General features: G+C 41.8%; 1 protein-coding gene across 2 annotated transcripts in view; it reads left to right on the top strand.

Annotated features, from left to right (window-relative positions):
- LOC129699727 (tyrosine-protein phosphatase non-receptor type 14-like) overlaps positions 1-27,815 on the top strand; it is a 183,488-nt gene that overhangs the window by 147,784 nt on the left and 7,889 nt on the right. For both annotated transcript variants that reach the window (XM_055639749.1, XM_055639751.1), the window contains 9 exons: positions 422-510; positions 978-1,065; positions 1,849-1,931; positions 4,935-4,998; positions 6,230-6,308; positions 9,926-11,391; positions 12,053-12,202; positions 20,349-20,567; positions 22,023-22,151. In XM_055639749.1, coding sequence (XP_055495724.1) covers positions 422-510; positions 978-1,065; positions 1,849-1,931; positions 4,935-4,998; positions 6,230-6,308; positions 9,926-11,391; positions 12,053-12,202; positions 20,349-20,567; positions 22,023-22,151 — 2,367 coding nt within the window. The remainder of the gene's footprint in view (positions 1-421; positions 511-977; positions 1,066-1,848; positions 1,932-4,934; positions 4,999-6,229; positions 6,309-9,925; positions 11,392-12,052; positions 12,203-20,348; positions 20,568-22,022; positions 22,152-27,815) is intronic.

Here is a 27,815-nt window from a genome sequence, read left to right on the forward strand (position 1 = left end):
AGTCCACCCCTCTCACCTCAAATATTCCACCTTCCTGGGTAAACCTTGCTGCCCAGTCATCATCCGTGAGTTGTTTATTCGAAATGGCTAATAATTAAAAGAGAGCTACGTGATTAAAATATGCTGACGTGACAAAAGTGTAGCTCAGGATACTTTAGAGCAGTGATTCCCAACCGGGGGCCATATGGTCCCAAAGGGGCCATGGCAAATTTCAGGGGGGCCACAGACAAATTTGGGGATTTAGGGGGTCACAGGTTCAATGAAGGGAGCCACTTTTTACCGCTAATAATGTCAGGCCACAGAAAAATTAAAGAGCCCAAGGGGGCCATGAACTAAAAAAGTTTGGGAACCACTGCTTTAGAGTGTATGCCATAATGTGCTGTGTCACGATTTTCATGAACACTTGCTCTTTTTTTAATAGGACAACATTGGAAATGACGCTTTCATTGGCATTTCCTTTGTGGGAATATTTGTAAAGCACAGGAATGGAAGACCAACTATAACATACAAGTAAGTTCGGGAATAAAAGCTTAGACATGCATTTTCGTGTATGAATTGAGCTTGCAACTTTAAAGACTTTTTTCTTTTCTGTTTCTCCTCCTTAGAAGATGGTATTGTTTTTTTCAATGTTCTTACTCTGTCATTTATTAGTCAGGTGGAAGGGTAGATAATTCAACATCAAATTCTTCCGAGAGCTCGGAAATATGTGCCAGGAAACCATATGTTGGGTGCTTATGTAACTCCCTTCGATCGTCCTTCAATGGTCCCTGTCCCTACTATTTCTCCTGCTTCTAACAGGTGATTTTCAGATTGAGTGATATATTTAAGTTCTTTCTTGGCAAACCTGGAGTAAAACCCATCACTCCAGTCCAAAAATTGTCCAAAAAGAGTGAGTAGTTTATTGTGATCAATGACCTAATCTCATCTGATTATAATTCTAACACGATCAATAATATAAAGTGTTTATAAACCCACAGATGGAACGAAGTTGGAAATATTACACACAACAAGTCTTCAATTAATGTAGAATTAACAAGCAAAGAAGAAACTGTTTTGTTTCACACGGTAAGTATTTGGAGATATTTTGATTTGCACTGCATATTTTTTTACTGCAGTAATTTTTTTAAGTTTAATTGTTCAGTGACCTTTGGCAGTACTTTAGCACTGCGCGCTGGGTCTGGTGGACAACTTCAGAAAATAGCTTCCAGCACTGTGGCCTTGTTTTCTAGCATTTTCTAACACAGTTTTCTAGCATTATGCAATTGGAAATTGATAACCTGAAGCAAAATATGATGTTTATTCCTGCGGCATTTTACATTGCTGCAGAAAATTGACGAGACCCTTCCATGCCTGAGTCAACCTTGGGTGCCAGGCATGGTGTCTAGGTGTAGACCACCTTTGTTTCTGTTTAAAGCATGTAAACATTTTCTGATGGAAATGTTAGTGCAATTGTGGGGACAGGAACAAGGAAGAAGTAGTTCCTCTGAGACCCTGACCATTTATGGACAGCAGCAGGGAGATGTCCACATTGCATCCCAGCCCTCTTTCGGGATGGTTGGGAACTTCACACCTTGGGCGTACCAGGTAGCTAAAGAAACGGTCTGCATTCTACATAAATATTTTAATGCTTGTTTAGCTGCAGGGAGAGGTTAGAAAAGTGGAACATTTCAGGTGTTCAAATACCAGCAGTCCCTACAAGAGTTTTTATTTAATAATGGGAAACTACTAATATCTTTGTTGTTCCAACTGTTAAATGTATCGCAATGGTAACATTACAAATTGAAGCATTCAAAATGGATTCCTACAATGCTATTATGTAACATTAATGTGTTTATTTTTATGCTTCAGGATGATATGGAAATGGCAAAATATATCTCACGGTTGTTCACAGCAAGGCACAAATTTTATAAACAAAACAAAATCTGCACAGAGTGAGTATTTTGAGCATTGCACTCCATTCCTATACAACATAGTTGGAGCAAATAACTTGCCTGATAACATTGTTATTTTCAACCAGACTTTTATGAAATTGAAATAAAGCTGAATTAACTTAACGTGATTATTAAAATTAAGTTTGAATTAAAGAAAGGCACAAAAGGTGGCGCAGCTGGTGGAACTGCCGCATCACAGTACCAGAGACCTGGTTCGATCCTGATCTCAGGTGCTGTCTGTGTGGAGTTTGCATGTTCTGCTTGGAAGCATTGGGTTTCCTCCGAGTGCTCCAGTTTCCTCCAACACCCCAAAGATGTGTGGGGTTGTAGGTTAATTAGCCTTTGTATATTGACACTAGTGTGTAGGGAGCGGATGGGAAAGATGATGGCATAGAACAAGTGTAAATGGGTGATGCATTGTGTTGTGTTTGATAAATCACTGGATTTACACTGCAGGTGGTGTGGATTCACTGGGTCAAAGGACCCGTTTCCATGCTGTGTCTTTCAACCACTCAATCAGTTTTAGAAACCTAACCATCCTCTGAAGGAAATAATGCCTTGGCTGCAAGCATGAATCAGCTTTTTTGGTTGTTCAAACTTGATGGGAAAACTGTGAACAGTCAGATAAGAGCAGTAGCGTTTTGGAAGGCAACATAATGGAAGGTCTGGAGTAGAAGTGTGGAATAATAAGCGAGTTCGGTATTTCAACCGCATGCCCAGGTCGTAGGTCATTCGCGATAAACATTCTCGTCAGCTGAGCTGCTGCATGTATACAGACCTGCGTTTCATCCGTAGTGTCCAGTTTTGCTTCTTCAAGATAACAAAATACTGCTTTCAAAACTATTAACTAGGTCTATTTATTGTACATTTGTACAAAACTACGATGATTTTGCTGGTTTTATTGCTTTATGCCTTGGTTTTTTATTGCTTAATATTGCTTTAAGCTATAGTATGTCTACTGAACACAGCAGTTTGAGACACTGGTATAACAGTTATACGCTCATTGCAGTTTTTGGTGTGCCTGGTAAGAACTTCGGAAAACAAATTTTTACAGTTTTCTGTGATATATTTGGATTTGTTCACTCCTTGCGGTATAGTAATGTAACTTTATCAATGGCAGTATGTAGGACATCGGCAGTAAGTGCGGTGATCATTCAGGTCACTTTGTGTTTTATTTTTTTAACTCAGCTGAAAATAAACAAACTGTTGAAACAGACTCTTGCTCTCGCTACTGCCGTTGCAGTGTCAACCCGTGTGGGTCCATCATTTACATGCCGTTGGAAATTAAATCTCGCCCCACTCTCCTCCACTCACTCCCTCATACTCCTCACAAATAACCTCCCGCTACAATAGACGGAATGGTCCTTTCTTTCGTTAATCCTGCTCACAATCTCTGATCGGGCCAGTTTCGCAGACTTAACCGTGACCAGCCGCGTTTAACCAGGGCTCTGGGAGCTCGGCATCTGATGGGGACGAAGAGGGTTCCAGAGGGAAGGCAGGGACAACTTAGTATCTGGCAGCAGAGTGGCTCTGTTAATGGATTCATTCCACAGTGAGTTCAGTTCCAAAAGAACACACACGGGTAGATCCGCGGCCATTGGTTCAAGGAGATCGATCCAATTATTGACCAACAGGTGGTGGAATCCATCTGTGACAGACTCCACAGTGAGACATGTCCACAGGAGCGGGTGTTCACTCTGATCAATAGCTCAGGCACTGTGAAATTCCCAATGTAAAACCATCCCAGTCAAAACCGTCCCGGAGAGCTGCCTTTCCCGAGCACTGGGATAACTCTGGGCAAGGTCCCACTAAAGGCAAGAACAACATTCTAGTCACTAAAAAAATACGCCTGCGGGCCGGATGATTTTGGGTTACGGGCCTGATCCCGGCGAGGTAGGTTGCCAACCTCTGCCTTAACGGTACATTCACCCCTCCTGTAGGTAAAGCATCAGCCCACATCACACTGATACAGTCGCTACCTGCCTCAGATTAAATATATTTTTACACATAAATTAAGAATAAAGATAAGAAAATGTTTCAAACGCGTAATATTTTCTTACTCCTGTAGCAAACACATTAAGGATTAAATGAAAATAATGAATTCTTTAACTTTATGAATATCTCCTAATTGCAGATTAAGGAACTGAACTAGAACCAGGACTGTGTAAGTAGTGTGTGAACAGCAGAATAAGAAAAGAAGCTATTGAGTTGACAGAATTCTAGATCAATTCATTTGTAGAATAGTTAACAATTTATACACAGCGCTGCGTTCGCTTTTTCCCCCCGACAAATCCCATGATTTCTTGCATTCATCGGAATACCGAACTCGCTTATTTGGCCAATATTGGCAGAGGTGCAGTCAGCTTTGGAACAGAAGGCCTGTAGTACAAGGGTGTAATTGGAGACCAGGAAGGAGTGGGGTCAGATTGTCAGATTGAGTGTGGGGAGAGTGGATGGCAGTGGTTTGGTGGAGGGCAGGGGGGGGGGGGGGGGGGGGGGGGGGGGGGGGGGGGGGGAGGGGGTGATAGACGGCTGTAACTTCTATTTTGGGAGTTACGAATGCTGCCTGACCACTGAGTTCCTCCAGCATTTTGTGTTTTGCTTAACAAACATTTCATAAGATTATAAACGTTAGGAGTAGAATTAGGCCATTCGGCCCATCAAGTCTACACCGCCATTCAATCATGGCTGATCTATCTCTCCCTCTTAACACCATTCTCCTAGTTTCTTCCCATAATCTTTGACAACTGTACTAATCAAGAATCTATCTATCTCTACCTTAAATATATCCACTGACTTGGCCTCTACAGCCTTCTGTGGCAAATAATTTTACCGATTCACCAATGTCTGACTAAAGAAATTCCTCCTCATCTCCTTCCTAAAAGCACGTCCTCAGGTGATTGTTCATTGAAGCAGTTTTTCTAAGATTTATATTCAACCTCCATTGATGGGAATTTCATGTAATCATTCTTGTGTCGATGATGTGTATGTGTTTTCTCACAGACAAACACAGTCACGCTCCCCCACACCTATTAGGAGACCACCCACATGGAGCAGATCATCTTTGGTACGTTTGCTTTTGCATGTGCATTGAACGGTATTGTTTAAAAAATATATAGTTGCATGATTACATTTCCAATAATCTGCTTGGCATCTTATGTTGTGGAGTACAATATTTTAGTAGAACCGTAACAATCCTGTACTCAATTTTCATTTGTTTGCAACAAGAACCAGACTTAGCCAGAAATTATGGTTTTGGTTTCTCTTAGTTAGAACCTGTTTAAAATCTATTAGACTATGTCAAGTATTACCTCTCAATGTATTCTGCATTATGGTTTGTTTCAATAGACAATAGGTCAGCCACGGTCGCCCCTTACTTCCCTTGGAATCTTTCTTCCTCTCCTGGGCTATTCTGCCCAATGCATAATTCCCGCATTTTATAGAGGTAAAATAGGGATAATATGGTAATTTTGTAATCAAAATCGTACTATGCTTTGTTACAATATAGCACATTATGTGCTAATAAGATAATGAGAACTGGAAATAGTGGAAGTTATTTAAAACCATATAATTAATGGCCTGTGGAATATATCGCCAATAGCCTTCCCAGTAGTTATAATTTCCAATTGATTGGCCAATTAAATCCAGTAATATTTGCACTCGCTGATTTTGATTTTCAAACAAGCTTAAAGTGGGAATTTGAGTTTTGCCCCACTACCCTAATCTCATTTACCCTCATTAGATGTTATATTTCTAGACCTTACTCACTCCGTCCTTGTAACTTTAGTATGTTTGGTGTAAAATCTGTTTAATTGTGGATTGGAATTTCAGCAAAATTATAACTACTAAGGAGTCCTGAGGAAATGCACATTAAATAGAATGCCTATTTTACCTTTTTAATTGTTCAGGTATTAAATGAATGTTCTTGGCCGGCTTTCTTGAATTACATAATACACACATTTATCTCAGCTTCTGGATCATTGCTATTTATTTTTATGTCCAACAATGAATTTTTAAAAAGCTTCCTGGGCAAATAGTTTTGAACCATAGCCAACTTGCCACGCAAGCATTAAATATAATCAAAACAAAAGTAGAGAGGACCAGATCAATGGATCATATGTGACATTGTAATATTATAAATGGATTTAATCTTCTCTAGAGATATTACCAGAAGTGTTAACTCATGCAAAGAGATAATGTTACAGTTTTAAATATAACTATATATATTCACATGCAATTATAATTTACAGTTATTAAATATAACAATGGTTTTCTCCGTTTAATGTATTTTTTTTTAGTCAGGGCAACAACAGCCTTTTATACTGCCAACTATGCACATCCAGTATGGAGATTATCCTGAAACAAACACCTCACAAGGTATTCCTCCTATTTTGTTTTTACTATATCTCGTGGCCACATTTTTGCCGGAAAGGTGGTTCTGTGGATGTCAGCTGATGAATTAAATGATACTTTCTGCAAATAAATAGTTACTCATTCTAGTTTCCAAATTTTCCCCCCACAAATCTGTTTGTCATCTATTTCAATGATTTGGATGAGAACGTGCATAGCGAGATTAGCAAGTTTGCAGTTGGTACTGCAGTTGGTATTGCAGATAGAGCAGATGGATGTCAAACATTGCAGCATTATCTTGTTTGGTTGGCCAGGTGGGCTGAGGAATGGTCGATTGAATTTAATGCAGAGAAATGTGAGGTGTTGCATTTTGGAAAGTCTTAACGTGGGCAGCACCTACACAGCGAATGGTAGGTCTCTGGGAGTGTTGTGGAAAAGAGGGATCTTGGAGTGCAGGTACATAGTTCCTTGAAGATTACATCACAGGTAAATCGGGTGGTCAAAAAGGCTTTTGGCACATTGGCCTTCATCAGTCAGGGTACTGAGTATAGAAATACTCAGGTCATGTTCCAGGAGTACAGGATGTTGGTGAAGCCGCATTTAGAGTATTGTGTTCAGTTATGAGCAACATGCTATAGGAAAGATTTGGTCAAGTTGGAAAGGATACAGAGAAGATGTTAGCAAGACTTGAGGATCTGAGCTATAGGGAGAGGCTGAACAAGGCTGTGACTATTCCTTAGAGCACAGGAGGATGAGGGGTGATCTTATAGAGGCGTATAAAATCATGAGAGGAGTAGATTGGGTAGATGCATAGAACCTCTTGCTCATGGCGTCACGATGGGAAAAGGGGAAGTACAATGGGATCTGGGGGTCCTTGTACATCAGTCTATGAAAGTAAGCATGCAGGTACAGCAGGCTGTGAAGAAAGCGAATGGCATGTTGGCCTTTATAACAAGAGGAATCAAATATAGCAAAGAGGTCCTTCTGCAGTTGTACAGAGCCCGAGTGAGACCACACCTGGAGTATTGTGTGCAGTTTTGGTCCCCTAATTTGAGGAAGGACATTCTTGCTATTGAGGGAGTGCAGCGTAGGTTTAGAAGGTTAATTCCCGGGATGGCGGGATTGTCATATGCTGAGTGAATGGAGCAGCTGAGTTTGTACACTCTGAAGTTTAGAAGGACGAGAGGGGATCTCATTGAAACATATAAGATTGTTAAGGGTTTGGACACGCTAGAGGCAGGAAACATGTTCCCGGGAGTAGTGTAGATGGGACATGTTGGTCGGCGTGGGCAAGTTGGGCCAAAGGGCCTGTTTCCACGCTGTATGGCTTTATGAATTATGACTATTTTTCGAGCACCTATGCAGTGTTTAGTGTACACCAACTGAAGAGGGGGGTAGAAGAAAGGGTGGAAGGATCCTGGATAAGCAGAGAAGCTGTGTTTCGTTAGCTATTACCGAATAGACTCAATAACCAATGGAAGGCATATTTGAGTTGAGTATGTTCTAGCTGCATTGGAAGGTATGTAATGTACAGTGCATTCAGAAAGTATTCAGACCCCTTTTGTTATGATACAGCCTTATTCTAAAATGGATTAAATTCTTTTTTTTTATCATCAACCTACACACAATACCTCGTAATAAAAAAGCAAAAACAGGTGTTTAGAAATTTTTGCAAAGTAAGTAAAAAGACATAAATGAAATATCACATTTATATTAGTATTCAGACCCTTTACTCAGTACTTTGTTGATGCACCTTTGACAGCGATTACAGCCTCAGGTCTTCTTGGGTATGATGCTACAAGCTTGGCACACCTGTATTTGGGAAATTTCTCCCATTCTTCTCTCTCAGCTCTGTCAGGTTGGATGGGGAGCGTCGATGCACAGCTATTTTCAGGTTCCCCCAGAGATGTTCGATCGGGTTCAAGTCCGGGCTCTGGCTGGACCACTCAAGGACATTCACAGACTTGTCACAAAGCCACTACTGCATTGTCTTGGCTATTGCTTAGGGTAGTTGTCCTGTTGGAAGGTGAACCTCCGCCCCAGTCTGATGTCCAGAATGCTCTGGAGCAGGTTTTCATCAAGGATCTCTCTGTACTTTGCTCCGTTCATCTTTCCCTCGATCCTGATTAGTCTCCCAGTTCCTGCCGCTTAAACCATCCCCACAGCACGATGCTGCCACAACTATGCTTCACCGTAGGTATGGTATTGGCCAGGTGATGAGCAGTGCCTGGTTTTCTCCAGATGTGACGCTTAGCATTCAGGCCAAAGAGTTCAATTCCAAAGAGTTCATGGTCTGACAGTCCTTTAGTTGCCTTTTGGCAAACTCCAAGCGGGCTGTCTTTTGCCTTTTACTGAGGAATGGCTTCCGTCTGGCCACTCTACCATAAAGGCCTGATTGGTGGAGTGCAGCAGATATGGTTGTCCTTCTGGAAGTTTCTCCCATCTCCACAGAGGAACTCTGGAGCTCTGTCAGAGTGACCATCGGATTCTTGGTCACCTCCCTGACCAAGGCCCTTCTCCCCCGATTGCTCAGTTTGGCCGGGCGGCCAGCTCTATGAAGAGTCCTGGTGGTTCCAAAGTTCTTCCATTTAACAATGACGGAGGCCACTGTGCTCTTCGAGACCTGCAATACTGCAGAAATTGTGTTATACCCTTCCCCAGATCTGTGTCTCGACACAATCCTGTCTCAGAGGTCTACGGACAATTCCTTCGTCTTCATGGCTTGGTTTTTACACCGACATGCACTGTCAACTGTGGGATCTTATATAGATAGGTGTGTGCTTTTCCAAATCATGTCCAATCCATTTAATTTACCGCTGGTGGACTCCAAACAAGTTGCAGAAACATCTCAAAGATAGTCAATGTAAACAGGATGAAGCTAAGCTCAATTTTGAGTGTCATAGTAAATACTTATGTTAATGTGATATTTCAGTTATTTCTTTGCAAAATTTTCCGAATACCTGTTTTCACTTTTTTATTATGGGGTATTGTGTGTAGATTGATGATTTAAAAAAAATAATGTAATCAATTTTAGAATAAGGCTGCAACGTACCAAAATGTGGAAAAAGTGAAAGGGTCTGAATACTTTCTGAATGCACTGTATCTAAACACATACTTTTAGTTCAATAGAATTATGAAATGCATGCATTGTGCAAAATGCATTTCATATATAATTCCTCAATCTTTCAATAAATCAATTGAAGCAGCAGAAGTGAGTGCTCTTTTGTGACATATCGTTGATTAAATAAATCTGACCATTTTGTTGCCAATTGAAACGTCACTCTGCCAGTGGCACATGAGTAGAGCTGCTGCCACACAGTACCAGAGATCCCGATCCATCCTGATCTTGAGTGCTGTCTGTATGAAGCTTGCACGGCACGTTCTCCCTATGTCTGCATAGGTTTACTCTGGGTGCCCCCGGTTTCTTCCCACATCCCAAAGACGTGCGGGTTTGAGTTAATTGACCAATGTGGATGTGAAAATGAGATAACATAGAACTAGTTTCAGCAGCTAATTGATGCTTGGTACGGGATCGGTGGGTCAAAGAGCTTATTTCCATGTTGTAACTTTCAATTAATCATGTCCTTTGCAGTTATTTTTTCCATTGCTCATCATTTCAATTTTGCTCTCTTTGTCTTACATAGATAGTATTTACCATGGCAATGAGGAAGGGTTCTACTACCGATCTCAGACCAGCTTGGACAGATGTCCAATGGAATATAATTACATGAATGGAACTGTGCCAAATGGCAGTGTGTACAGTGCTCCTAGTATGAACTCGTTAAATCATTCACAAAACTTTGTCCAGGCATCTCCAATGTCCTCTAATCTCAGCATCCCCGGAAGTGACATCATGCGCCCAGACTACATCCCCAGCCATAGGCACAGTGCTATCATTGTGCCCTCATATCGGCCCACACCTGACTACGAGACTGTGATGAGGCAAATGAAACGAGGCGTCATTCATATGGATTGTCAAAGCCAGTCACTGAGGAACCTTAATATTGGGAACACTCATGCCTACAACCAGCCCGAGGCTATGGTTTACAGTCAGCCAGAGATCCGGGATAAGTATCCCACTCGTTATGGGTCAAAGCACAGTTACAAAAAGCCTATGGCACCGTGTGCCCAACCGAGTGCCCACCAACCTGCACCCAGCAGGACTGCCAACAGTGCAATCTCCCACACGGTGAGCACCCCCGAGCTTGCCAATATGCAATTGCAGAGTACACAGAATTACAGCACCACCCACATGTTGAGAAACCACTTTTGCAGACCGCCCCCTCCGTACCCACGTCCCCGGCCCGCCACCAGCACGCCAGACCTCGCCAGCCACCGCCACAAGTACGTGAGTGGAAGCAGTCCTGACTTGGTCAGTCGGAGAGTCCAGCTCTTTGTGAAGACCTTCCAAGAGGATAGTTCGCCTGTGGTTCACCAGTCCTTGCAAGAGGTCAGCGAGCCCCTCACAACGGCCAAACACCATGCGGCCGTTAACAAACGGCACAGCCTGGAGGTAATCAGCAGCATGGTACGCGGTATGGAGGCCATGGCGTTGAAGACTTTGAGCGCTTCGGTCCCACAGCGGAGGAATACCATGCGTGATCAACGCCGCCACGAGGACCAGGTGCAGGAGGTTCAGCAGCAACCTCCGTATCATCACAAGAAGACGCTGTCCGACGCCACGATGCTAATTCACAGCAGTGAGAGCGAAGAAGAAGAGGAGACTCCCGATTATGATGTTCAAATCCCAGCATTTAATGACACTATGGGCTACAGAGCCCAGCTGCAGGCAGCACTGGCCAAAATACCAAACAAGCCTCCCCCTGAATATCCAGGAAACAAAAAGAGTATCAGCAATGGAGCTTTAAGACAAGAACGAGATAGAAGTGCAGAACTTATAGTCAGGACCAAACTACCAGGTCCCGAACATGATGCTTTCTCAAGAAATGAACAAATGCTGCTCAATGGGTCTTCCCTTGGGCCATCTATTTCCGAGCCTGACCTGACGAGTGTAAAAGAGCGGGTCAAAAAGGAGCCGGTCAAGGAAAGACCCGTGTCTGAGCTTTTTTCTACTGAAGATAGCATTGTGGAAAGAGAAATCATGCTGAGGGTAAATTCTTTATCTCTATTTACTACTCAAACAGAGGAAGAAGCTAATATCTAAAATGTGCATTTTAATTTATGGACTGGTATGTCGCGAATCATAATACTGGCATACTATGAAAGTTAAAAAATGTGTTAACAATCTGGCATTCAAAATCTCAATGTATTGAATTTTGACAGCAACATGTCGAATTATAATTTCTTGAAAAATTTACAATCCATAGTTTAAATATGATAATCAAATCTACATTCTTCTAGTCCAGTACCAGTTGTGTTTGAAGGTTTGAAAATATATATATTTTTTAAATGTTTCTCCCTTTTGCCTTCATTGCTTTCAGTCACTACCCATTTGTGGTCATTTATTTAGTTCCCGTAAGGTCAACCAAATTAGCATCTGTTCAGAACCGGCATAGTTTTGCTTAAATCTTGATAAAGTATGTTAATGTTTAATTTGCTGAAGTTTAACAATTTATAACAGTGCATCACTGTGTGTACAGTGTTTTGTTTTTGTCTGGTAGCTAGAAGTGTACATTCAAAAGAATGCTGCCTGATGACTCTGTGCTCACTCATTGTATCAAGCAGACTTTAAAAAAGGGTAGATTTCAGTTAAGTCTTTCTCTTTGAAAATCAGCTCCGATGATCAGCTTTTCTAAATTCTCTGTCCCAAGAATTTAGAAAAGCAGAAACTGGCAGCAGCAGCGGAAGCCCAGAAGATAGGGCCACTCAAATGGGCTGCCCTCAATGGTCTATCGATGGCCAGAGTTCCAGTACCTGAGGATAGTCAAGATGATACTTCGAAGGTGCCGATGGATGAAAGGGTGAGCAATATTTGTAGCATTCTGCAATGTTCAGAGTACAGACTTCCTTAGAGATGTTATTTGTTGTTTAGATCCGATTTGACAATTCACTGACCCAGGATCGGACTTTATTTTCATAAGACTTCTCACAAAGTAAAGATAAATTATACGTATGATCCTTCACATTAACCCAGACGTCATCTTGCCAAACTTTTAGAAGTTGCATTGCAACAATCAATCCAGCGGGCTGGAATATTTCATACCAACAGCATGAAACATCAAAAATAAATAGAATAAAACTACAAAGCAATTATTTTATTTTAAACTGATAGCTGCCATGACGTGGTGGAAGGATGACTAGTGTTGTAAACAGCATGTGAATTTGTTGTATCAAATTGCCTGTTTTTATTTTGTAACTCGTACTTTTATTTGTACGTGTAAAATAAAAGGCATTCAAGTTATTGTAGGACAATACAATTGCTGCAATCACACAATTATTTTCATTCCACTATTTTAGACATAACTTTAAGTGAGATCGCTGCATGGAATCATTCCAGTTAGTTACTCTTCAACAAATATATTTGGTGCATTAACTAATGATCCATGAAACTGAATTTGAAAATGACCTCTTTTAGGAATTACATCCAATTTTTTGTAATAGTGTTAATATGTTCCAAGATAAATACTTGGTCAAATAAATTATATGAATGCAGGTGTTCCCCAGAAGAGTAACTGTGGGCAACTTTGCATGAAGGAGTTGGTCGCCTGTGCTCAATTTTAGTTTTATTGTTCTTGCTGATGATTATCAATTTATTTTCATTAAGGACAGCATAGCAACTTCCCCTCACATAGTTGTGACAGGCTTGTACTTGTTGGTAACATTTTAAAGAAAAATGATACAATTTAAAAAGAAAAATGGTCTCTGGCGATGTAAGGCAGCAACTGTCGCTGTGCCGCCACCGTGTGTAAGGGGAGGGATTCAGAGTTTGGGGCCATCGGGACCTTTTCTGGGGCAGAGGTGCCCTGTACAAGAGGGACAGCACCTGAACTGGAAGGGGGTCATTATCCTTGCAGGGAGTTTTGCAAGTGCTACTTGGGAAAGTTTACACCAGAGTGGTGGGATGGTGGAAACCAGATGAAAGAACCGATGGGCAGAGTTTGTTAGGTGTACCCAAGAGGATTTCCAGCACCAGTAGTTTGATTGTCAAATTCAAGGAGGGAACATACTGGAACTTGTACAAGTGAAACGAGCCTGGCCAGGTAACTGTAATTTCAGGTGAACAGTGTTTGGGGAACAAGTGATCACATCCTTATTCATGATTATCTTAAAACTTACGGAGTTAAGTCTGGACCTTGAGGGAAGCTACTAAATTGGGGTAAGATGGCCAACAGCATTCTTTGACAGAGCTCGGGAGAGTAAATCTGTCAAATTATTTGACATAACTGTTATTATGCCAGTCCGCATCTGACATGTCTTTTAAGGTCAACTGATCAGAGGAAAAGACTTGCTTGTTGCCGTAAGGAGGAATGATAAGGAAGGCAAGGTAACTGAGTCATGTGAACATCCATTGGCTTTCATATGTAAACTGAGGGCAACCTAGTAAAATCTCTCTGACACCATTCATTATTCTTTTACCACCTCTATTATACAGGACCTTGGCCAACATTATGTTCTTGATTGGACTTCCTGTTTATTTCCCTACAATGCTTCATGGAGAAAATAATGAACTAACTCTGAAATCACTTTCTATCTGTCTGATAACTCGCTTGGGCTATGTCCTATCAGCTACACATTCACTGTTTAGTTTGTTTCGGAGCTGAACATCACAGTCTGCAATCAAGCTATCATCAGGAATCTATTTCAAATCCCACCACAACTTGCCCTTGTGTGTGAACTCTTTGTTGAAATCCTTAACCTATGTCGTGTGGATGGGTAAAATGTTTAGCATGGATGTGGTGGGTCGAAGGGCCCATTGTTGTAGTCCATAACTCCATGACTATGACACAGTGTTACCACTATTAAGTTGTTGGACTAAGGCCACAGATCTAAACCACTGATATAAACAGAACATTATCAAAAACCCATTTTACCTCTGTGCTGCAAGGAAGGGAATCTGCCATTTTTACCCAATATGTGACTGTATGTGACTCCAGTTGGAAATGTTAGCATTGGCTAAGCTACAGAAGGAACGGGAGCGGAGGGGGCTGCAATGAGAGGGTGCCATTTATCTTAAAGTCCATAACTAATGTTGCATTCCTAATGTGGCCTGACTTGGCTTGCTGAATTTAATGGTATTTTGGTCCTAATTATCAATTAACTTGAACAGTCTCGTTGGTACAATTTATTTTGAAGTTATTGTCCGTTGAACAAACAATTTTCTAGGAACAATATATATCTATATATATATGGATGCTCCCTGATTTACGATGCTTCAACTTGCGAAATTTCGACTTTACGATCGGTAAACGCTCGGCAACAGCAGTGAGCCGCATGTCACTTCCGGTCACGTGATTGCAATATATCGCAAGGCGTTTTCAACTATTAGGTTTATGATGGGTTTATCCGAACTATATAAATATATATTTATACATACCATATATATTCTTTATGTGCATCAGATGCCCTGGATAAAAAAAACTCAATTAAGGTCCTGATGGAAAATATCCAGAGAAGGATATTTGCTGTATGTCCTGTACCCACAGACTGGTTGGACTCTGATATGCTGACCCTCTGATTTACCTTAGGTGGGAGGTGGTTTACGAACAGAAGATAAATAGGAGCAGGGAGTGATTTGGCCTCCAGCATCTTAATGTAGAGAAAATTCCAGCGATACACTACCTTCTCGGAGAAGAAATTTCTACCTACTTCAGTTTCAAATGACTGGCCTCTTATCTGAGTTTTCCACCAGTGAAAACATCTCAACCTCAATCATGTCAAACCCCCATTAGGATTTTGTATGTTTGAAAAAAGGTCACCCCTCATTTGTCTCCTTCTGTCTTCTTTTCCTCTTTCACTGGAGATGTAGAACCCGAGCAAAAATCCATGACAAAACTCTCATATTGTCCTGGTCACTTTATAAGGAATCGAAATAGGTAGAATAAGGTTAGGCTGACTGGATGAAGTTGTTCGAGAATTTCCACTCCTTTATCTTACTTTTACTTTCCAACTTTCCTCTTCCCCTACTGTCCTGATCCCAAGTGTGTCGGTCCCTGAATCATCAACTTTTGCCTTTTCATCAACAACAACATCAACATCAACAACATCAACAACATCAACAATCCCTTTTGCCTCTGCAGATGCTGCTGAACATGCTGAGTTCTTCCAATTTTTGTTTTGCTGGGAGTAGCAAGTGTTCTGTAAATAAGAGTTATCACAATTAAGACCGCATTTGTTACCCATCCCCAAATGTCTGCTGATCTTAATGGTTTGGCTTAATCCTAATCTGAGGAAAGACATTCTTGCCCTAGAGGGAGTACAGAGAAGATTCACCAGACTGATTCCTGGGATGGCAGGACTTTCATATGAAGAAAGACTGGATAGACTCGGCTTGTACTCACTAGAATTTAGAAGATTGAGGGGGGATCTTTTAGAAACTTACAAAATTCTTAAGGGGTTGGACAGGCTAGATGCAGGAAGATTGTTCCCGATGTTGGGGAAGTCCAGAACAAGGGGGTCACAGTTTAAGGATAAGAGGGAAGTCTTTTCGGGCCGAGATGAGAAAAACATTTTTCACACAGTGGTGAATCTCTGGAATTCTCTGCCACAGAAAGTAGTTGAGGCCAGTTAATTGGCTATATTTAAGAGGGAGTTAGATGTGGCCCTTCTGGCTAAAGGGATCAGGGGGTATGGAGAGAAGGCAGGTACGGGATACTGAGTTGGATGATCAGCCATGATTATATTGAATGGCGGTGCAGGCTCGAAGGGCCGACTCCTGTTTCTATGTTAAGTAGGCAGTCAAAGTTAATCATATCGGTGTGTCAAAGAAGGATGAAGGATATCCTTTCCTGAGAAGTTTTTTTTTTCACGATAATCTAATAGTTTTATGGTCTCCATAATGAACCCTTGAATTTCGGTCCATCTATGTCTCAGATCAGTAGCCTGAGCCTTGGGTAACTGTGACTTTACGTGAAATGGCGTACAGACAATACATTCTTGTGTCAGCTGATGTTTATGAAAGTTGGAGGCTGGGAAGGCAGCCAAGAGATGGCAAGGCATGTATGTGGTTTTGAGTGGCAAGATGAGGGGCAGGAAGGCCATGGTCAGCAACTAAAGGCCATATCTATGTATTCTACATATTTTGATGGAGTTTTAATGTTGGAGATATCATTAATTTGGATGAATGTAGAATGTTGATGTACATCTTCTATCTTCTGTTTTCCCGGCAGAAGTCCAGATATCTTGTTAAATATCTATTAAATTGCATAGTTTAAAAATTAAACTATTGATAGGATTTCAGTTTAAATTAATCTATGATTGAAAGTGAACACTTTAATATGTCACATGTAGCAGAGCTCAGAGGGTGAATCGCGACAGAATGAATTGAACGTTTCCTTATTCTTATGACCTTACTTTTGATAACATATAATTAGGCGGTAAAATAAAAGCCTGCTTTATTCTAAAGAACCTACTTCTATTTCTGTACTGAACACTGTGTTTAACACTGTGTTGTAGCTATGGTAATGTGACAACTCGAGGCATTTTCATTCTTCGCCTGGTGAACTCAATCGTATTTAGTCGCATGCGGCTGTGTCGTTAATTTGACGGCATCATGTTACTGTCTCATACCGGCAATGTACAGAACAAGCTTATCTTTATGCTCTAATCTATTAATTTTGCAAATAAGAAATGAAATGAACATCGAGTATCTATCATGTAACCAACAAAATAGCTGCTTAGTCTGCAAGTAAAGTCAAAGTTGGACGCTGTGTTGAAGCGTAAAAAACATAACTGAAGAAGAGTTCCGACCTAAAACGTCACCTATTTTCTCCCGAAATGCTGCCTGACCTGCTGAGTTACTCCAGCATTTAGTGTCTATCTTCAGAAAATAACATAAGATGGGATTACTTTTTTACATCTTTGGAGATAAAAAAAAAGGAAAGGTAAATTCGAAGCGAGTCATCTCAAGTTTGAAGTAATTATTTTCAATCTTCTTATGGCAGCACAGCGGTGCAGCAGTAGAGTAGCAGCCTTACAGTGCCAGAGACCCGGGTTCGATCCTGACTACGGGTGTTCTTTGTACGGAGTTTGTATGCTCTCCCTGTAACCGCGTGGTTTTTCTCTGGATGTTTGTACATTATTTGGCTTCTGTAATTTGTCCCCAGTGGGATCCTTCAGTTCCTTGTCATAAAACCCCTGTGGTTCACTGATGTCTGTCGTCCTTGCCTCATTTGCCCCATGAGTAACTAGCCCACCAAAGTGGGTGACTTGTCCTACCTTCTGAGTTCCAAGGGGCAATCAGAGACCGACATTAAATGCTTATTTTTTTGCTAGTTGTGTCCACATCTCTTGAACAAATAAAAATGTGATCTAAGAAAGCACTATATGGTGATTTTTCTTTTAGTGGAAACCATAAATGCTAGAACTCTTGTCCATGGTCATGGAGAGACATTGCACAGATATAGGACCTTTGGCCCATTAAGTCTGCACTGACCAACATACATCCATTTACACCAACTGTTCATTAATCCCATACTCCCATCAATTTTCCCAGATTCTACCACTCAACTACACTTTAGTGACAATTTATCTACTAACCTGCACCTCTCTGGGATGTGGGAGGTGAACAGAGGCACCAGGAGAACCCAGAGGTCACAGGGAGAACAAAGCAGGTTATATTTAATTTTCAGTGAATATAACTGAGCAAATGTTTTAAAAAACTGGGGAAATGCATCACTCCTTCCCAATTGAAGGGAACTGGAATGATAAGAGGATACTATAATTGTTGATTCCATACCTCACCTTTCAGCATTCTAAAGGGACTCTTTCCTTTGTGACTTTCTCTGATCTCCAGTTTTCAATAACCACTTACCTTCTCAATGCCCTGGCAACATCAGGAGATGCAATACCTCCCCGTTTAAATCTTCTCTTCCTATCATTCAGGATCGTAAACTGTTCTTCCAGATAAAACAGTGATTCATTTGCACTTCTCCCATTTTAATGTGCTGCATTTGGAGCTCACGACGTGATCTTTACACACTGCAGACACCAAGTGACTACTTTGCAGAGTCTGAAGAAGGGTATGGACCCAAAACGTCACCCATTCCTTCTCTCCAGAGATGCTGCCTATTGTCCTGCTGAGTTACTCCAGCTTTTTGTGTCTATATTCTAAACCAGCATCTGCAATTCCTTCCTACACACTTTGCACAGCATCTGCATTCAATCTGCCCCTAAACTGCTCTATGCTTGGCATTACGATTATCCATCCCTGCCATTCTGATCTGCCTGTCTATGGTCTCTTACACCATTATAAATGTTACTAATGTAACCTCGAGGAGTAGCACCTCTCTTTTGTCTGGGCACATTGCAGCCTTCTGCAGAGAGTTCTACAGCTTCAGATAACTTGCTTCCCATGCTTATCAGAACTGGATGGTTTTGCTGCAGATAATCCATCTATAACTGGCTGAGTGTTTCTTTCTTCACTTGCATTGCCTAACTTGTTGAGCGATTCTTACAACTCTTTTTGCAGTTGTTATATTCTTTTGTGGTCTCTCACTGTAACTGCGCTAATTTCATAATTTTTATGCTCCTTTGTTCATCCTCTCACTCATTACTCTCTCCAACCTATTAATTAAACAGTGTGAACGGTGAGGAGGATGCTATGAGAATGCAGGGTGACTTGGACAGGTTGGGGGAGTGGGCAGATGCATGGCAGATTAAGTTATATGCGGATAAATGTGAGGTTATCCACTTTGGTAGCAAAAACAGGAAGGCAGATTACTATCTAAATGGCGTCGTTGGGAAAAGGAGAAGTACAACGGGATCTGGGGGTCCTTGTACATCAGTTATGAAAGTAAGCATGCAGGTACAGCAGGCAGTGGAGAAAGCGAATGGCATGTTGGCCTTTATAACAAGAGGAATCGAATATAGGAGCAAAGAGGTCCTTCTGCAGTTGTACAGAGCCCTAGTGAGACCACATCTGGAGTATTGTGTGCAGTTTTGGTCCCCTAATTTGAGGAAGGACATTCTTGCTATTGAGGGAGTGCAGCGTAGGTTTACAAGGTTAATTCCCGGGATGGCGGGACTGTCATATGCTGAGAGAATGGACCAGCTGGACTTGTACACTCTGGAGTTTAGAAGGATGAGAGGGGATCTCATTGAAACATATAAGATTGTTAAGGGCTTGGACACGGTAGAGGCAGGAAATATGTTCCCGATGTTGGGGGAGTCCAGAACCAGGGGCCACAGTTTGAGAATAAGGATTAAGCCATTTAGAACGGAGACGAGGAAACACTTTTTCTCACAGAGAGTGGTGAGTCTGTGGAATTCTCTACCTCAGAGGGTAGTGGAGGCAGGTTCTCTGGATGCTTTCAAGAGAGAGCTCGATAGGGCTCTTAAAAATAGCGGAGTCAGGGGATATGGGGAGAAGGCAGGAACGGGGTACTGATTGGAGATGATCAGCCATGATCACATTGAATGGTGGTGCTGGCTCGAAGCGCCAAATGGCCTACTCCTGCACCTATTGTCTATTTGTCTATTGGTGCGACCCTGACCTCACAGCATTGGAGATATTTCCCCAGTTCTGATGAAGGGTTTATGACCCAACTCATGTTTCCTTTCCCACAAATGCTACATGACCTGTTTCAGCATTTTATGTTTTTAATCTCATATTGTTGGGAATCAATTAAACTTGCATCCTGGTGATATTTTTATTGGATATTTTTTTTTTTTTTTATGTTTTGATATCAATAAAAAGCACAACATTCACAGTGTAGGTTGGTAGACCCTGTCAATAAAAATTGGTTCTACCCAATAGCCTTACATTATTTTTGCAGGGCGGGTTGGCATCTTGCAAGATTAGTGCCTCTGTTCTGTTATCCTTCCACCATTTCAGTTGTAGCAAATATAATAACCTCTTCTCTCCGAGGTTGTAATCATACAGTTTGTCACTTGTTTCTGAGATGTTGAAGGAAACTTGAATAACTTCCCTTTCCCTTTCGGTAAATGCAGTGTAAGATGCTGGAAAGAAAGCTGGAGGAAGACATGGTGTTCACAGAGTACGAGCAGATCCCAAAGAAGATGGTGGATGGTGTTTTCACCACAGCAATTCTTCCAGAAAATGCAGAACGGAATCGTTTCAGGGATGTTGTTCCCTATGAGCAGAACAGGGTGGAACTTGTGCCAACCAAAGAAAATAATACTGGCTATGTAAATGCCTCTCACATCAAGGTGAGGAGACCCATCTGATGCTTAGTCACTGGGTACATTAGCTGCTCCATTACTTCATTCTATGCATGGCTATAAATATTCCAGAAGAAATGCTTTTATAATACGTCCTGGTCTACAAAATGTGCTGAATATTTATGAAGGTTTAATCCCATTTCTCTGTACAGCTGTTTACATATTAATGTTGAGATGTATGGAATGTAATTTGCCTATCGACACCACCAACAGCTTCCAGGAACTGCAGCCCCAGCTTTACTCACCCACAAATTCTATCAGCCATTCCTACCATTCATACAATTGCTCACACTTTGAACTTCTCCAAGCCAAACACCCACATCCCACAGCTTAAGCATCCTCCCACTGATTCAACAATGACAGACAGCCACAGACAACCATCTAAAGCAGTGCTCACTGATCCTTTTATGCAGGGAAGTGGCCCGTAATCAGAGACAGCAACAACAGTGGTCAACTGCAGCAGGATCTAACCACAGTGAGGAAAGCAATACTTCACATCATTATCTTCTCTCAGACACAGTTCCATTCTGTCCCAGATTCCATTTTAATCTTCTTAAGGGCCTGTCCCACTTGAGCGACCTAATCCGCGAGTTCTGGCGAGTTTGCCCTCGACTCGTACTCTCAGCATGGTCGACACAAGGTCGTAGGAGGTCTTTGTAACTCTCCTTCATGCTCGAGAGTAGTCCCCGTGTACTCGAGGTCGCGGCGTATTTTTCAACATGTTGAAAAATGCCAGCGAGTAAAAAAGGTCGCCATGGAAAAAATCAATACTTTTTTAACTTGTAGGTTTAGTCGTAGTAGGTCGGCATGTTAGTCGTAGGTAATCGAGGGTAGTCAAAGGTAATCGAAGGTAGTCGTAGCTAGTCTTCAACATAGTCAAAGGAGGTCTTCAGCATAACATTTTTTCAAACTGTCCTAAACTCACCAATTAGGTCGCCCATGGGACAGCCCCTTAACTCCGTGCTAAACCATTGCCTTTTCCTGACCTGACACTCAGAATCGCATTTTTTCCCTCTCTGCCATCATGATCCTGTTGCCCCTGCCAGTCGTTCCAAGCATTTTTTTCAAAAATACATCCTGTTTTTCTTTCCATATGTAATGCAGAACAGAAGATAGACACAAAATGCTGGAGTAACTCAGCAGGACAGGCAGCATCTGGAGAGAAGGGACGGTGACGTTTCGAGTCTGAGGAAGGGTCTCCACCCAAAACGTCACCGATTCCTTCGCTCCAGTGATGATGCCTGTCCTGCTGAGTTACTCCAGCATTTTGTGTCTATCTTCGGTTTCAACCAGCAGCAACTGCAGTTCCTTCCTACACATTGTAATGCAGTACAATTCAGTAAACACTAGAGGGAGCTGGTACTGCCCAATCCAGCTCAACATATTCAATCATGCAATATTTTGGAGAGTGTGTCCATTTATGATGCTGTTTCTAACTGACAGGTTACGGTGGCTGGAGAAGACTGGCATTATATTGCTACCCAGGGACCCTTGCCTCATACATGCCATGACTTCTGGCAGATGGTGTGGGAGCAAGGAGTGAATGTTATTGTCATGGTTACAGCAGAAGAGGTGAGTTCTGTTTTGTTTTATTTACTTAATGATGTTTTATACGTGGCGGGAACATCGAGAGTGAGATTATTGAATCAAATGTTTATTATGTCCATAAAATCACTGGACTTCCTGTTGTTTTGTGAGGTTAATGAACAGAGGTCTCTGGTTACACATAACAGCTCTTTTTTTTGCAATTTGATTAAACTGGTGTTACCTTACAAAACCATGCAGTATTACATTTCTCTGCTCAAAGCAGGAAGTATTCCAGCTTTGTTAAATATTAAGTAGTATTTTTAAGACATTTAAAACATCCTCTGATTTCAAAGCACACAGCAGTTTAAACTACTGTACTTAACCATATAATAACCTTATAACAATTACAGCACGGAAACAGGCCATCTCGACCCTTCTAGTCCGTGCCGAACACATAATCTCCCCTAGTCCCATATACCTGCGCTCAGAGCATAACCCTCCATTCCCTTCCCGTCCATATAACTATCCAGTGAATGTACTTCTCCTTTTGATGCCTCACGAGAAAGTATTTCTGATCTCAAGCACAGGAAATGTATTTCTTATCCAACAAGCACCAAAACTAATGAAATGGATTTCTAATGGTAACATTAACAAACCTAAATTGGGGACATATTGTCACTATGTTCAAATTTATGATAAATGCAGAGAAAAGTATTTCCTTTTTGGGGAAAATTACAGTAATTGTGATAAACTCATTTGAACCTGTATCGACAAGAATCATTTAGATCATAACAAGTGGAAAAGAAAGATAGACACAAAGTGCTGGAGGAACTCAGCGGGTCAGGCAGCATCTCTGGAGAAAAAGGATGTGTGATGTTTCGGGTTGGGACCCCACTTCAGACTGGTTGGAAATCAAGCAAGGAAAGAAGACAATGGAATAGCAAGTCCGATTCAAAAGTAAAATTTAATGTCAAGTTTTCCCCAGCTACTATGCTCCAATTTACCAAAAGGAACACAAGATTAATATTTCAAAGAATGTTCTCTGGTTAACCAACATGGCCCATCTCACCATAACACATACTGCCTTTGCTGAATTCAGAAATCTGATCCATTCAGAGAACATCAATGTGGTTTTCAACAAAAATATATAATTTCTTCAGTCAAACAGTGCAGTGACTGGTCTTGATATGTCTTTAGATTTGTTTAGATGCAAGACTAATTTAATAATTTCCACCTAGGCAATTTTTTAGGCGACTACAGGCGACTAGGCTGTCACCACGTGGTTGCCAGGGTTTCACCTGTATGGTCTCCTCAGTCGCCCAAAGAGTCGTACCTTTTCTTCGGTCAACGCTGGATTTTCAATCAATCAATCAACCTTTATTGTCATCTTGCAAAGCAACAGTTGTACAGTGCAAAATGAGAAGGCGTTTCCCATGGAATAACGGAGCATCGCACATGAAACTTAAAACATTTCACACATAATAACAATAAAAACAATCCAGTCCCTGATGAAACAGTATAAAAAAGTAGTTAAAACAGCAACATTAAAATACACTGATGGCAGGAGATCCAGGTGTGTGTGGAGGAGGTGCAGTTTGTCCTTAGCTATTCTCAGAGCTTTTTTCAGACAGCGGCTCTGGAACAGTTCTTGTACCGAGGGGTAGGGAGACGCCAATGATCCTCTCTGCTCCCCTCACTACCCTCTGCAGAACCTTCCTGTCTGAGTAGTTGCAGTTGGAGTATCACGTGTTTATGCAGTACGTGAGTACAGGCGCCACCGTGCCCCTGTAAAAAGTTTTGAAATGTTCAAAACCTTTCGGCAACAATCGGCTCCCATGGGCTTGATACCAACGATCGTAGCCTGATGTAGGTGCTGTCGCCAGGATGACGTAGGTTGTTGCCAGTATGATGTAGGTTGTCGCTGGTGCTGACTTTGGTGAATTCCATTGGCAACTACCCACGTCAACCGGCGACAGGTACCGGCGATTGAATTGTCTTAATCTTATCGTAGGTTGTCGCGGGTAGACGTAGGTATGGATGTCTTAATGCTCGCCGGTTGTCGGTAGCTTGCTGTAGCTTGATGTCGACGAGAAGGTAGGTTGTTGTAGACATTGTCATAGGTGTCCAGTTGCTGTTTTTCTGGCGACCTGCTACGACTATGACAGTCGCCGAAAAAAATCGCCTAAGTGGGACAGGCCCATTAGGGTCTTGGAGTCAGTAAGTGTTGGGGGCTGGACTAAGGATGGTGATTGGCATCTAGGTTTAGGAGAGATTTCTTGGGATTGACTGTGGTCATCTGATTGGGGCCTTGACATGCACAGTCACATGCAAACAGGCCCTCTGAATCTGTGCTGACCATATAACAGCCATCAAGTCTACTTCAGAATCAAGTAAATAATTCCATGGTAATATTCTTAACAGAAGATTAGGAAAACCCAAAGCATTTGATAAGTATGCTGAGGGCAAATAGAAAACTAAGGAAAAAATAAAACCTTCAAGGGATCTAATGGGCAATCTGCATGGAACCATGGAACCAACTGGTTGAGGATGTAAATGAGCATCTGCAGGAGGAGGACACAGTAGCTGGCTATTTCAGGGAGGCTAAGTGGATGTCAGTGGAATTGTAAACATGTTATCGCAGAAAAAAAGTGGTATTGGATGCTTTAGCCAGCTTATAGATGATGTAACCCCAAGGGCCCCAACCCCAAGAGGAACAACCCAGTACCTTGGGCTCTTCGGGGAAGAAAATGCCCTGATAGATTTTTAAGTCTTCCTGCCAAACCACCCAGTGCCAGATGCCTGGAGGAGAACAAATACAGTGCCATCTTTTAAGAGCAGCAGAGATAGATTGATCCTACCTGGAATAGCATGGATTTATAAAAGATTGTCAGAATGATTTGTTAGGGGGTGAGCCTTTCTGACCAATTGGGATAATTTTTCAAAATAGTCACAAAGTGCAATGCCGTTAACGTGATCTATCTGGATGTCAGTAAGGTTTTTGACAAGATTGTATTTCATCCAAAAGATTAAAACCCATGGGATTTAAAGCAGTTTGCAAACTGGATGCAAAATTGGCTTGGTAATTGGAAACAGAGGGTGATAGTGGATTGCTGGAAACCTGTGGAAAATGCCCTGCCACAGGGACCCTGGTTTTTTTTTTTTTTTTGCGCTAACAGCTGGAATTAATATAGGAGGTGTGACTAGTAAGTTTGCAGGTGACTCAAACATAAGCGCTAATTGTGAGGAGGATAACTGGGCTACACAATGAAATTGATCAAGTGGGAAGATAGGCAGACCGATGGCAGATGTAATTAAATGCCACGGTGCATTTGGAAAGGTTTAATAAGGAAGGGACGTTCACCATGACTGCTAAGGGGGAGCCTGGTGTACAATTCAAGGATCCCTGAAGGTAACAGCACTGGTAGTTAATGTGGTTAAGACAACATACTTGATTTTCATTCTTCAGGGCATTGAATAAGATCATGGCAATTATGGCACAACTTTATGAAACATTGGTGAGACCTCCACTGGAATACTGCTTACAGTTTCCCCAATGTGGGGATCAGTTTTGGTCCCCACATTGTAAGAATATGTTAGCATTGGAGAGTGTGAAGGAGATTTTCCAGAATCTTTCCTGGGATGGAGAATTTCAGTTATGAGGATAGACTGGAAAGGCTGGTTTTGTTTTCCCTTGGGTAGAGCCATAGAGTGATACAGTGTGGAAACAGGCCCTTCAGCCCAACTCGCCCACACCGGCCAACAATATCCCAGCTACAATGGTCCACTTGCTTGTGCCTGGTCCATATCCCTCCAAACCTGCCCTATCCATGTACTTGTCTAACTGTTTCTTAAACAATGGGATAGTCCCAGCCTCAACTACCTCCTCTGGCAGCTTGTACCATACACCCACCACCCATTTTGTGAAAAAGATTCCCATTAAATATTTTCCCTTTCACCTTGAACCTATGTCCACTGGTCCTTGATTCCCCTACTCTGGGCAAAAGGCTGTGCATCTACTCGATCTATTCCTCTCATGATTTTGTGTACCTCTATAAGATGCCCCCTCATCCTCCTGCGCTCCATGGAATAGAGACCCACCCTACTCAACCTCTCACTATAGCTCGCCCTCTAGACCTGGCAACATCATTGTAAATCTTTTCTGAACCCTTTCAAACTTGACAATATCTTTCCTATCACATGGTGCCCAGAATTGAACACAATATTCTAAATGCGGACTCACCAACGTCTTATACAACTGCAACATGACCTCCCAACTTCTATACTCAATACTCTGACTGATGAAGGCCAAAATGCCAAAAGCATTTTTGACCACCTTATCTACCTGCAACTCGACTTTCAAGGAACCATGCACTTGTACTCGCAGATCCATCTGCTCCACAACACTACCAAGAGGCCTACTGTGTAGGTCCTGTCCCTGTTCGACGCCCCAAAATGCAACCCCTCACACTTTTCTGTATTAAATTCCATCAATCATTCCTCGGCCCAACTGACCAATCGATCCATATCCTGCTGCAATCTTTCACAACCATCTTCACTATCTGCAAAACCACTAACTTTTGTTTCATCAGCAAACTTGCTAATCTTGCCTTGTATGATGTCATCCAAAGGATCTAGAGGAGGCTAAGGGATTATCTTTCTGATGTATATAAATTATAACCAATTATAAATAGGGAAACGTCCTATAGCAGAGGTATCTATAACTAGAGGACTTGGGTTGAGGGCAAGGAGTAAGAGCTTCGAGGGAATCTGCGGAAGTTATGTTGCACCCAGAGTGTGGTTGGAATCTGCAACACACTGCCTGAGAAGGTCAAGATGAGCACTTAAACCACCAATAAATAGACCGCGACGAGTTAGGAGATAGTAAATGGAGTTCGTATAGATAAATATTTGATGGTCAGCTTGAAGATGATGGGCAGAAGGGACTGTTTCTATACAGCGTGGTTATGGTTCTATATATGTTGTATGGGGAATCATGTCACTACCGGTGCGACCCAGCTGTGGGAAACCTTGGTGCAGACACCATTAGCGACCGGAAGTGCACAATGAAATTTCAATCCAGAATTCGTCATTCTCCCATACAATTGTAGAATTGTTTTGTTTCCATACATGCTGAAGAAAATGCATTATGTCACAGAATTTGTGTATGTATAGGTGCATGATAATACGGTACAAGTCTGGGGTGTGGATGTAACAAATGATAAACATGTTATTAGTGATATAGCCTGGAAACGGGCCCATCAACCCAACTTGCCTCTGCCAAACAAGGTGTCCCATCTACACTCGCCCCACCTCCCCATATTTGGCCCACGTCCCTCTAAACATTTTCTATCCATGTACCTATCCACATGTCTTTTACATGCATGTTATTGCTCCCTTTAAATGTTGAGCATAGTCCTCTGCATTTAAACCTTTTATTGAAGCATTTGTTTGGGTCACCCCCAATGTCACTGCCACTTTTCATTTTCCTGATTATCACTAGGCCTGTCCAGTCAGCTAATCGTTCCTTTGTAATATAATCACTTAGTCATTTTGTGTGTTAAGCTGTTTTGAGCTGTCATCATTTTCCTGTTATCTTTTAGTTGGATATTCATGCAGTCCCAGTAAGTTTAAGTCAAATGTATAAATGACTGTGAATAAAGAAATAAAAAAAGTAGCTTAAGACATGAAGAGAGTGAACAATACTGTGGT

The sequence above is a fragment of the Leucoraja erinacea genome, chromosome 8 (genome assembly GCF_028641065.1).
Source record: "Leucoraja erinacea ecotype New England chromosome 8, Leri_hhj_1, whole genome shotgun sequence".
NCBI lineage: Eukaryota > Metazoa > Chordata > Chondrichthyes > Rajiformes > Rajidae > Leucoraja > Leucoraja erinaceus.